The sequence below is a fragment of the Loxodonta africana genome, chromosome 8, assembly GCF_030014295.1.
Source record: "Loxodonta africana isolate mLoxAfr1 chromosome 8, mLoxAfr1.hap2, whole genome shotgun sequence".
NCBI classification, from domain to species: domain Eukaryota; kingdom Metazoa; phylum Chordata; class Mammalia; order Proboscidea; family Elephantidae; genus Loxodonta; species Loxodonta africana.
The window spans coordinates 85,349,791-85,361,876 of NC_087349.1; the positions used below are offsets into that span (position 1 = coordinate 85,349,791).

Sequence of the window (12,086 nt, forward strand, 5' to 3'; positions counted from 1 at the left end):
TGCGTGGGATCAGGACATCTGGTCAAGAGCTTGGCTGCTAACCAAAAAGTCAACAGTTCGAATCCACCAGCTGCTCCTTGGAAACCCTACGGGGCAGTCCTATAGGGTCGCTATGAGTCGGAATAGACTCAACAGCAATGGGTTTTTTATATGGGGTCAAACAGACAGCAGCAGCTCAAAAGATTAGATAGGAAATTTAGGGGGCAGTGAGTTTAAGTTAATGGGACAGGAACGATTTGGAAAAGGAGGGTGAGAATGGCTGCACAACTTGAAGAATGTAGTCAATGTCACCGAATTGTACATGTAGAAACTGTCGAATTGGTGTATGTTCTGCTATGTATATTCTCAGCAACAACAACAAAATATATTTAAAAAAAATGTCATGGCTTGAATTATGTTCCCCCAAAAATGAGCGTATCAGTTTGGCTGGGTCATAATTCCCAGTATTCTGTGGTTGTCCTCCATTTTGTGATTGTAATTTTATGTTAAAGAGGATTAGGGTGGGATTGTAACACCCTTACCCAGGTCTCATCCCTGATCCAATGTACAGGGAGTTTCCCTGGGATGTGGCCTACACCACCTTTTATTTCTCAAGAGATAAAAAGGAAAGGGAATAGAGCAGAGAAGGGGGACCTCATACTACCAAGAATGAAGAGCAGGAATACATATCCTTTGGACCCTGGGTCCCTGAGCTGAGAAGCTCCTCAACCAGGGGAAGATTGATGACAAGGACCTTCCTCCAGAGCCAAGAAGAAAAACCCTTCCCCTGGAGCCAATGCCCTGAATTTGGGCTTGCAACCTATTAGACTGTGAGAGAATAAATTTCACTTTGTTGACACCATCCACTTGTGGTATTTCTGTTATAGCAGCCCTAGATGACTAAGACAAATGAGAAGTAAATCTCTAAGGGTGGAACACTGTGGCAAGCTGGAGGGAAAGTCTGGGGTTGATGGTCACTTATTCCACTGAAGTTTAATACTGGCTCATGGGTCAGCCTGGGAAGACTGTCTATAATTTAATCCAGAGTTATCTGTTGATATACTGATCTTTACCTGCCCTAACTCCATCCACAAAGGATTTGAGGCAGTTGATCACAAACTAATCATTTTGAGATCCCTGGCTCTGGGCGGCTCTGTGATTATCTGTGGATTTGGCCTGATCAGTACCCATTACCTCAGAGAAGCCTCCCTCCCACAAGGAAGGCATGTGACCCAGGCCCACCTGACCAATCTGAATGTCCTGTTGCCCTGGCCTTGGTTCTGCTTCAGGAATGGACACGACCCAGGTTGGTCAGGTAAGAGCAGGCCCTGAGGTACTCTTTCCCCTGGGTCTGAGGAAAGCCTGGGGCTGCCAGCACCACAGGAGGGAGCCTATCTGAGAGGGAATCAGCCCAAGGGCAGGCAGCTCACCCATCCTTTAAATCTTACAGTCCTAAACTGAACAGCGGTTGAAGCCAGATTACCTCCCATGTTTTGGTTACATGAGCCAATACATTCCTCGAGTAAGCCAAATTGAGTTGGATTTCCATTAACGCACTCCAGAGTCCTGACTAATGAAGACATCCCCTCAAAAAAGAGGTCCTTGGCCAGGTCTCCACTGCTGGGTCCAGAGAGGCCACTGTGGCCTGTGACCTGGTGACCCCTACCCCCTGGACACTCACCTGTATGGTCTTGGTTTGGATCCCCACCATGCCGCCACACCTCTCCTCAACCTGAACGTGCTCAGAGATAACACACTTCTGCGTCGTCACGATCTTTTGTATCAAGATGCACAGAACCTCATTCCTCCTCTCCAGTACCTGCTGCACCAGAGGGTTTTTCAGATCTATTGCTCTGAAAAAGGAAAATGGCCGTGAGTGGCCCAATGTCTCAAGGCAGACTAACGCGCCTAAATGTTCTCTTACACAGCTGGCAGCTGAGGAGTGAACAGGTGACAACTGGCACCACTTATTTCCTGGAGAGGAGAGAGGGGGCAATTCATCCAGTAAGGCATAAAGCAAACTCCCCTGGGGCCAGCTCGGAGCTGCCAGGCCTCCAGGAACAGTCTGGACATGGCAGGAAGCAGGGCTCTCTCTGTCAAACGACAGTGCTGGCTTCTCAAGAAGGAAGGGAAAAAAACAAAAAACAAAACACAGCTAGTAGAGCAACTCAATCCATCTGCTTGAGACCCTGGGAACTCCACTTTGTTATTTTATCAGGGGCGGAGGTACAGCATTCCAGCCACAGCCCACAAAAATATAGGTGATTACGGGTGAATAGAAAACCCTGGTTGCGCAGTGGTTAAGTGCTACGGCTTCTAACCAAAGGGTCGGCAGTTCAAATCCGCCAGGCGCTCCTTGGAAACTCTATGGCGCAGTTCTACTCTGTCCTATAGGGTCTCTATGAGTTGGAATCAATTCGACGGCAATGGGTTTGGTTGTTTTGTTTTGTTTTTTAATGGGGGAATAGTGACCAGTTGCTTCTCACAGAGGAGAATGGAACAGGCTTCAAGTACAAGTAAAAAACCAGTTGTCTCCCAGTCAGTTCTGACTTATGGCAGCCCCGTGTGTGTCAAAATAGAACCGTGTTTCATAGGGTTTTCAATGGCTGATTTTTCAGAAGCAGATGTCCAGGACTTTCTTCCGAGGCTCCTTTGGGTAGACTCAAACCACCAACCTTTTGCAAGGAGGAAATCTGATTTAAATTAAAAAGGAACTTCTTTATTTTATTTAATTAGTTTTTTTTTAATAATATTTTATTGTGTTTTAGGTGAAAGTTTGAACAGCAAATTAGGTTCCCCTTTAACAATTTTTTTACAAATCGTTCCATGCTATCGATCACAGTTTTTAAAATGTGTCAGCATTCTCATTCCCATTCTGTTTGTTCTGTTTTCATGAATTCAGCTTCCCTTCCCCTCCTTGCCATCTCATCTTTGCTTATGGGTAATTGTTCACCGTTTGGTCTCATATAGCTAATTATTTAAAGGAGCACATTACTCATGGTTGACATTGTTTATTTTATAAGCCAATCTATTATTTAGTTGAAAAATGACCTGCACAAATAGCTTCAACTCCAAGTTCAAAAGAGTATCTTAGGGCAATAGTCTCAGCAGTTGCTCTACTCTCTATCAGTCTCTCTAACTGGTCTTTTTTAGAAATTTGAGTTTTGTTCTACATTTTTCTCCCACTATATCCAGGACCTTCTATTGTGTCACTGGACAGAAGAGTCAGTAGTGGTAGCTGGGCACCATCTAGTTCTTCTGGTCTCAGGTTAGAAGAGGCTGTGGTTCCTGTGGGCTGTTAGTTCCATGGACTAGTTTCTTTTTTGACATTTTGATATCCTTCATTCTCTTTTGCTCCATACAGGTAAAGACCAATAGTTATATCTTAGACGGCCACTCACAAGCTTTTAAGACCTCAGATGCTGCTCACCGAACTAGGATGTAGAACATTATCTTTGTCAACTAAGTTATGCCAATTGACTAAGTTGTTCCCTGAGGCTATGGTACCAAGCCATCTGACCCAGTAAACCAATCCTGCAAGTTGTTTGGATATGTCTAGGAAGCCTCCGTAACTGTGCCCCCTATGTGCTATATATGTGGATATATACATGCAGCACACACATATATATACAAATACCTACAGATATACCTATACATGCACGTGTATTTACTCAAATAGGCCTTCCTAATACTACACATGTATCCATATTTACCTAGGTAACCACACATATATTTTTTGCTGTTGTTGCAAAACTGTATGTTATGGCATTTACCAAAATTGTACCTTTTCCTCACGCACTTCTTAGCGTCTTTATTTAGCTTGGTCAGGTTGTGCTGACTTCACCCATATTTGGATTCCCTTTCCCATGTGGAAAATTAAGAAGAGTCTACTATCTAGAAAGTGATTCCCCCTTCCTTTCCCTCCCATCCGTAGTAACCACCAAAGAACTGTGCTTTCTGTGTGTCTATTCTTGACTTTTATAATAGTGGGAACATACAATATTTGTCTTTTTGTGATTGACCGATTTCACTCAGCATAACGTCCTCCAGATTCATGCATGATACGTTTGGCGGACTCCTCATTATTCTTTATGGTTGGGTAGTATTTCCCCATATATATGTACCACATTTGTTTATCCATTCATTCACTGATGGGCATTTAGGTTGTTTCCATCTATTCGCTATTGTGATTAATGCTTAGATCTCTAGGATGTATACCTAGGAGTGAGATTGCTGGATCATAAGGTATTTCTATTTCTAGCTTTTTGAGAAAGCGTCGCACTGTTTTCCATAGCGGTTGTGCCATTTTACAATTCCCCACAACCTCGCCAGCATTTGTTGTTTTCTGTTTTTTTGATCATTGCCATTTTTGCAGGGGTAGGATGGCATCTCATTGTAGTTTTAATTTGCATCTCTCTAACAGATAATGATCACAAGCATCTTTTCATGTATTTGTTGGCCACCTAAATGTCCTCTTTGGTGATGTGCCTGTTCCTGTCCTTTGCCCATTTTTTGACTGGATTGGTTGTCTTTTAGCTGGTGAGTTGTTGAAGTTTTCTATTTATTTTAGAGATTAGACCCTTATCAAATATGTCAATTGTCAAAGATTTTTCCCCAGTCTATAGTTTCACTTTTTACTATATTGATAAGGTCTTTTGATGAGCATAAATATTTAATTTTTAGTAGGTCTCACTTACTTATTTTCTGCTGTTTGTGCATTTTTAGTTTTGTTTAATAGGCTCTTTATGCCAAAAATTAGGTCCTCTCATTTTGGCCCTGAGTTATTTTCCAGGAACTTTATAGTTTTAGGCTTAACATTTAGGTCTTTGATCCATGTGGAGTTAGTTTTTGTGCATGGTATGAAGTAGGGATCCTGATCTTTTCTTCTGCATATAGATATCCAGTTTTGCCAGCATCATTTGTCAAAGACACTGTTTCTTGCCCATTGAGTGGACTTTGACCTTTTGTCAAAGATCAGCTGCCCAGACACAGATGGATTTACTTCTGGGTGCTCAGTTCTATTCCATTGGCCTATGTGTCTGCTGTTTTGATTACCACGGCTGTAGAGTAAGTTTTGAGACTGGGAAGGGTGAGGCCTCCTACTTTGTTCTTCTTCTTCAATATTGCTTTAGCTACTTGGAGCCTCCTTCTTTCCATATAAAGTTGGAGATTAGTTTTCCCATTTCATTAAAGAATGTTTGTTGGGTTTTGGATAGGGATTGCATTGTATCTATAGATGGCTTTTGGTAGTACTGACATTTTTACAGCATTAAGTCTTCCAAACTGTGAGTATGGAATGTTTTTCCATTTATGTAGCTCTCTTTTAGTTTCTTTAATGTTTTATAGTTTTCCTTGCATAAATTTTTTATGTCTCTGGTTAGGTTTATTCCTAGGTATTTTATCCTTTTGGGGGCTACTGTAAATGGTACGGTTTCCCTGATTTCCTTTTCAGAGTCCTCCTTGTTAGTGCAGAGGAACCCAACTGATTTTTTTGTGTTGATCTTGTACCCTGACACTTTGCTGAATCCTTCTATTAGTTCTCATAACTAATGGCATCTCTGGGATTTTCTACGTGTAGGATTATGTTATCTGCAAATGAGGATAGTTTTACTTCTTCTTTTCCAATTTGGATACTCTTTACTTCCCTTTCTTGCCTTACTGCTCTAGCTAGGACTTCAAGTACAGTATGGAATAAGAGGTTATAAGGGCATCCTTGTCTTGTTCCCATTCTCAAGGCGAATACTCTTAATCTTTCTCTGTTGAGAATAATGTTGGCTGTTGGTTTTGCATAAATACCCTTAATTATGTTGAGGAATTTCTCTTCTATTCCTATATTGCTGAGAGTTTTTCTCAGGAAAAAGTGTTTATCAATTGCCGTTTCTGCATTGATTGAGATGATCATGTGATTCTTTTCCTTTATTTATATGATGAATTACATTGCTTTTCTGATGTTAAACCATCCTTGTATCCCTGGTATGAATCCCACTTGATCATATTATTTTTTTGATATGCTGTTGTTGAATTCTGTTCGCTAGAATTTTATTGAAAATTTCTGCATCTATATTCATGAGGGATATTGGTTTGCAATTTTCTTTTTTAGTGATGTCTTTGCCTGGCTTTGGTATCAGGGTTATGCTGGCTTCATAGAACGAATTAGGGAATATTCCTTCCCTTTCTATATTCCGGAATAGTTTGAGTAGAATTGGTGTCAAGTCTTCTCTGAATGTTTGATAGAATTCTCCAGTGAAGCCATCTGGGCTAGGATTTTGTTGTTGTTGTTGTGAGGGTTTTTTTTTTTTTTTTTAACGACTTCTTCAATTTCTTCTTTTGTTATGAGTCTGTTCAAATTTTCTACCTCTATTTGTGTTAGTTTAGGTAGGTAGTGCGTTTCTGGAAATTTGTCCATTTCTCCTAGGTTTTCAAATTTGTTGGAGTATAATTTTTCATAATATTCTGTTATGATCCACTTTATCTTAGCTGGTTCTCTTGTAATGTTACCCATCTCATTTGGTTATTTGATCTTCTCATTTTCTTCCTTTGTCAGTTTGGCCAGTGGTTTGTCAATTTTATTGATGCTCTCAAAGAACCAACTTCTAGTTTTATTGATTCTTTCTATTGTTTTTCTGTTTTCTGTTTCATTTATTTCTACTCTGATCTTTATTATCTCCTTTCTTCTGATGACTGTGAACCTCTTTGCTGCTCCTTTTCTATTGGCTCGAGCTGTAGTGAAAGCTATTGATTTTGGGTTTTTTTCTTCCTTGATATGTGCATTCTCTTGTGAGCACTGGTTTTGCTGTGTCCCAAAGGTTTTGGTATGTTGTGTTTTCATTTTCATTTGACTTTTAAGAATTTTTTAACTTCATTTTTAATGTCTTCTATTATCCAATAGTTTTTCGGTAAGGTGCTCTTCAGTTTCCACGTGTTTAATTTTTTTCCTTATTCTTTCTAGTTTTATAGCGTTATGATCAGAGGAGATGCTTTGTATTATTTCGATGTTTTTGAATTTATCGAGGCTTGCTTTGTGACCTAAAATATGTTCTAATCTGGAGAATGATCCATGTGCATTGGAGAAGAATTTGTACTGTGCTGCTGTTGGGTGGTGTGTTCTGCATATGCCTATGTGGTCAAGTTGGTTGATAGTGTTATTTAGATCGTCTGTATCTTTGTCGAGTTTCTTTTTAGTTTTTCTGTCCATCATCAAAAGTGGTTTGTTAAAGTCTCCTCCTACTACTGTAGGCCTATATCTCTTTTCAATTCTGTTAGAGTTTATGTATTTTGGAGCTGAGCCATTTGGTGCATAAATATTTATTATGGTTACGTCCTCTTGGTGGACCCTTTAATCATTACATAATTCCTTTCTTTGATGCTTATAATGGATTTTGACTTAAAGTTTATTGTACCAGCGATTATTACTACCACTCCTGCTCTCTTTTGATTATTGTTTGCTTGATATGTTTTTCCCATTCTTTGACTTTTAACTTATTCATGTCTTTGTGTCTAAGGTGTGTCTCTTGTAGGCAACATATTGATGGGACATTTTTTTCTATCTCTCTTGACTGGTGTATTTAAAACATTTATATTCAGTGTGATTATTGATAGTTATGAGTATACTGCTGCCATTTTGTTATGCTTTTTTTGTGCAGTGTTAACAGTTTGTTTCACTTAATTTTCTGTGCTGAGTTCTTTTTGTTTATGGATTTTCTTTTCGTATTCTTCATTGCTGTTGATTTTGTGTTTACTGAGTATTTTTTATTTTCTTCTTTAAGTAGGTTTATTAATTTTTGTGTGTGTGCTTACTCCTGAAATTTGCCTTTATCTTCCTAAGTTTAAAACAATCTATCTTGATATCACCTTGACTTCCTCTCCATATGGAAGTTCTACAACTACACCATTTATTCTCCCTTTTTGTTTTAAGTTGTCATCATTTACATATTGACATCTCTGGTTCCTTGGTTTCAATTTTGCAGCTCTATTTTACTTTTTAGAATTCTTTATCTCAGTTGGTATCTGGGTGATGCTATACTGTGTCTTAATCTCATGTTGTTATCTGTTGTTGGTTCTCTGTCCAAAGGACTCTCTTTAATATTTCTTGTAAGGTTGCTCTGGTTTCTAAAAATTCCCTTAATTCCTATTTTTCTGGGAATGTCCTAGTTTTGCCATCATATTTGAAAGAATTTTGTGGGATATAGGATTCTTGGTTGGCAATTCTTTTCTTCCAGAGCTTTATTTATGTCATCCCATTGCTTTCTTGCCTGCATGGTTTATGAGAAATCAGCGCTTAGTCTTACTAGTGTCCCTTTGTAGGTGATATTTAATTTTTTCAAGGTGCCCTCAGAATTCTTTCTTTATCTTTGGTTTTAGGAAGTTTGATTATGGTATGTCTTGGTGACTTTCTTTTGGGGTCTATCCTGTTTGGGATTCATTGAGCTTCTGGGATGGAAATCTTCTTGTCTTTTATATTAGGAGAGTTTTATGCCAATAAATCTGCAAAAAAATTCTTTTTCCTCCTCCTCTTCTGAAATTCCTATTATGCATAAATTATTCCTCTTGATAGTGTCCCACATAACTCTTAGGCTTTCTTCATTTTTCTTGATTCTTTTTTCTGATTGTTCTTCAAACAAATTAGTATCAAGAGATTTGTCCTCTATTTCACTGATTCTTTCTTCCATCAATTCAATTCTACTTCTATGTCCTTCCATTGAGTTATCTAATTCTGATATTTCATTATTAATCTTCTAGGTTTCTAGTTGTTGTTTCTGTATGGTTTCTAATTATTTTGGTATTTTGTTCTTGTATTGTTTTCTTGAATTCTTCTAGGGTTTTGTCTGTGTTTTCCTTGATCTTTTTGTGGATCCTACATGTAAGTTTTTTCAATTCTTATCAGGTAGTTCTATTACCACTTATTCCTTAGGAAGGTTTTCTGCCTCCTTATTTTGCTCACTTGTTTGAGCCATATTTCCTGATTCCTCATATGATTTGCTATTGTCTGCTTTCTCTGAGGCATTAAGGTGTTAGTTTATTGGTTGATTGATTGTATGTGTGTTTGTTTTGTGCTGATTTTTTTGTTTTGTTTTGATGTATCCGGAGCTATTTTTCGCTTTCTCTTTAGAATGTCTTTCTTCTTTTGTATTATTTTAATTGTTATTTTGTGGTTCTGGTCTATATGAGACTTTGGTGGTGTCTGTTGGCTAGGAGTGATTTCCTTTCACTAATGGGTATGGTGGGTCACACCCACATGCGAGTCCTCTGTGGTTAGGCTCATATGTCTTCCCTTACAGGATTAAGTGGAGGTGGGAAAGCAGGTTCTTTCCCTGATTTTGGGTGACAAGTGTTGGGTGCTCCGGGTCCCTCCACAGTGCTTGTGGGACTGTGGGGTCTTTCCAGGTTGGTGCTAGCAGTTAATGTGTTTTTTTGAGGTCAGGGCAGGATTTCTCTGTATCCACTGTGAGGAGTGCTACCCAAATGGAAGGGGTAGGCCCATTATGCATGCATCTCAGTAGGTAGTGGGGTATCAAGTGGTTTCAGTGCAAGTGCAGGCAGCCTGCAGGAACTGTTTAGGTGTGAGATGTGTGACACTGAAGCTGGGCGAACACTGGATGAGGGCAGTAGGATCTCCTGCTTATTGTTTGTCAAAGTTGTGGATGGCACCTGTCAGGATGTAACTGGCGTTGCTGATGAGGTGATGTGTCTGTCCAGTTGGTCACTGGGGCACTGGTGTAGGGAACGTTTTCACCAGTCACTGGGCTGGGTACTGTGTGTGTGCACTGCTGGTTTCTACGTGGTCAGGGCAAGGTTTCACAGGTCACCAGCCACTGAGAGGGTGGTACAGGAACTAATACTGCTGGTCACTGAGTTGGTGGGGTGGCTGGGGCAGGGAAGAGGGGGTCTAACACCTCCAATCACTGATCTGGCAGTGGGAACATATGCCACCAATCACTGGGAGGGTGGGGTGGCACGGAGGTGGGCAGAAAGGGCACAAGCCTCCAGTCACAGGTCTGATGGCATGACAGCATGCACCACAGATCACCAGGTACGGGGAGGGAACCACACTGCTGGTCCCCCAGTCTCTGGCATGATCATCAGGGCACTCCACACAGAGAGCAGCCCAGCCCCAACCAAATGCAAGGACAGGGGTCTGTCCAGAGTTCAGTTGGGTCAGGGATCTCTAGCCATCACTCCAAGGATCCTCCACTCCACCAGCACCACCTGCCCAAATGTTCAGGGGCTGCTGTTGGTGAGTAGTCCTGTCCCTGTTTTCTGGCTCCCTCCCTGCTCTATGTTCTGGTCACCTTACTTCACTCTGGGTTTGTCTCTACTGTATCTCTGTTTCCTATTGCATATTCTGTGAAGTTGCCTACCTGTGTTCCTCACCTGGGAATGCTGCTCACTTTGTCTCAAGATGGCCATGCTGGGCACGGCCAGCTGATAGGGTGCTTACATTCTTTAAGTCTCCTCGTTTGCTGTTTTCATTCAGTTTCTCCTTCCCTTCAGTGTTCAATCTAATTCTTCATCCTTCCATTTGCTGTTCTGGGTTCCCAGATTGTTATGTTTCACTTGGTTTCTTGGTTCTTTGCTACAGGGGGATGGCATGGTGTGTGTGATTAAGCTGCCATCTTGGGCCATATAAAAAAGTAATTTCTTAACCTAAAGCTTATTAGGCACCTGATCTGGCTATGCCAAAAGGATGTGTACTCTCTTAGAAGGAGTTTTAGGGGCCATCTGGCCCAAGCAGGTCATTTTGCAGATGGGGAAAGTGAAGCCAGTGAGGCAGGGCCTGCCCAGGATCACCCAGCCAAGACTTGGGGCTCCCACCACACTACTCCAGGGAATTTCAAGAACAGATTAAATTTCCATCTACAGGAGATGATTTCATGCTGAGAAGCAAAAGATGAAATAACGTCTCCAGAGATCTCATACAATGCTATGAGTCTACGAAGTGGAAAGGAAAAGAGAACCAAATTAGAGTTGGTGTTTGCACAAAAAGGATCATAGTCATCAGTCTGAGCTTTTTAAACAGTTCAAACTAATTATCTTGCAAAGCTCAGCATACAGCCCTAACTACACATACAGTGGCTTGCCTATTCCTTGGCAGACAAAACTTTGTCAGGTTGAGAAACGATCTGCGGAGGCACAGAGCACAAACAGAAGACAGGAAGGTCAGATCAACAGGGGACAGAGGCCAGACCACATAGACCTCATAACCTGGGCAAGGAGTTTAGTTGGGATGTAGTCATTGAAGGCTTTTAAGCAAGGGAGTGACATGAAAAAGCACCTTGGACTCAAATTAAGTGGCCCATGTTGTTATTATTATTGCTGTTGTTGTCGAGCTGGCCCTTGACACATGGCAATTCCATATACAATGGAATGAAAAGGATCTGGTCCTGCACCATTCCCACAATTGGTTGTGATCCATATGGACTGTTATGATCCATTGGGTTTTCATTGTATGATTTTTCAGAAGTAGATTGCCAGGCCTTTCTTCCTTGTCTATCTTAGTCTGGAAGCTCCACTATAACCTGTACAGCATCACAGCAACAAACACACAAGCCTTCACTGACAGACAGGTGGTGGCTGCATATGAGGTGCATTGGCCGGGAATCGAACCTAGGTCTCCCGTGCAAAAGGTGAGAATTCTTGTCAATGAACACATTGTGGCTTTGCATTTGTGAGCCTCAGTAGAGGAATATGGACAGCAAATCTCTGGAAAGGTGTTATCTCAACATAAGAAGCTGCCCAGGGACTTCACTTCCAGGAAGGAGTATATAAAGCAGGGAGCCTAGAGCCTGCCCAGCTGGGGGTCAGATCCCAGCTCTGGCCCTTTAGTTGGATGACCTTGAGTTACTTCATCTCTACACCTTGGTTTTTTCATTGATAAACTGATGGTAACACTCCCCTTCCTCATGCAGTTGTTGTAGGAATTAGATAATGTCATGGGTTGAATTATGTCCTGCCAAAAATAGATATGCTGAACTCCTCACTCCCAGAACCTTATTTGGGGAAAGGGCCTTTGCAGATGTAATCAGTGAAGTTAACATGAGGTCGTACTGGTCTAAGGTGAGCCCTAATGCAATATGACTGGTGTCCTTATGGAGCCTTGGTGGCACAGT

At 41.0% G+C, this 12,086-nt stretch overlaps 1 protein-coding gene across 4 annotated transcripts in view; it reads right to left on the reverse strand.

Moving 5' to 3' along the window:
* The window catches only part of GSDME (gasdermin E), a 78,758-nt gene that overhangs the window by 25,396 nt on the left and 41,276 nt on the right, over positions 1-12,086 (reverse strand). For all 4 annotated transcript variants that reach the window (XM_064290085.1, XM_064290086.1, XM_064290084.1 and 1 more), the window contains exon 5: positions 1,661-1,832. In XM_064290085.1, the coding sequence (XP_064146155.1) occupies positions 1,661-1,832 (172 nt within the window). The remainder of the gene's footprint in view (positions 1-1,660; positions 1,833-12,086) is intronic.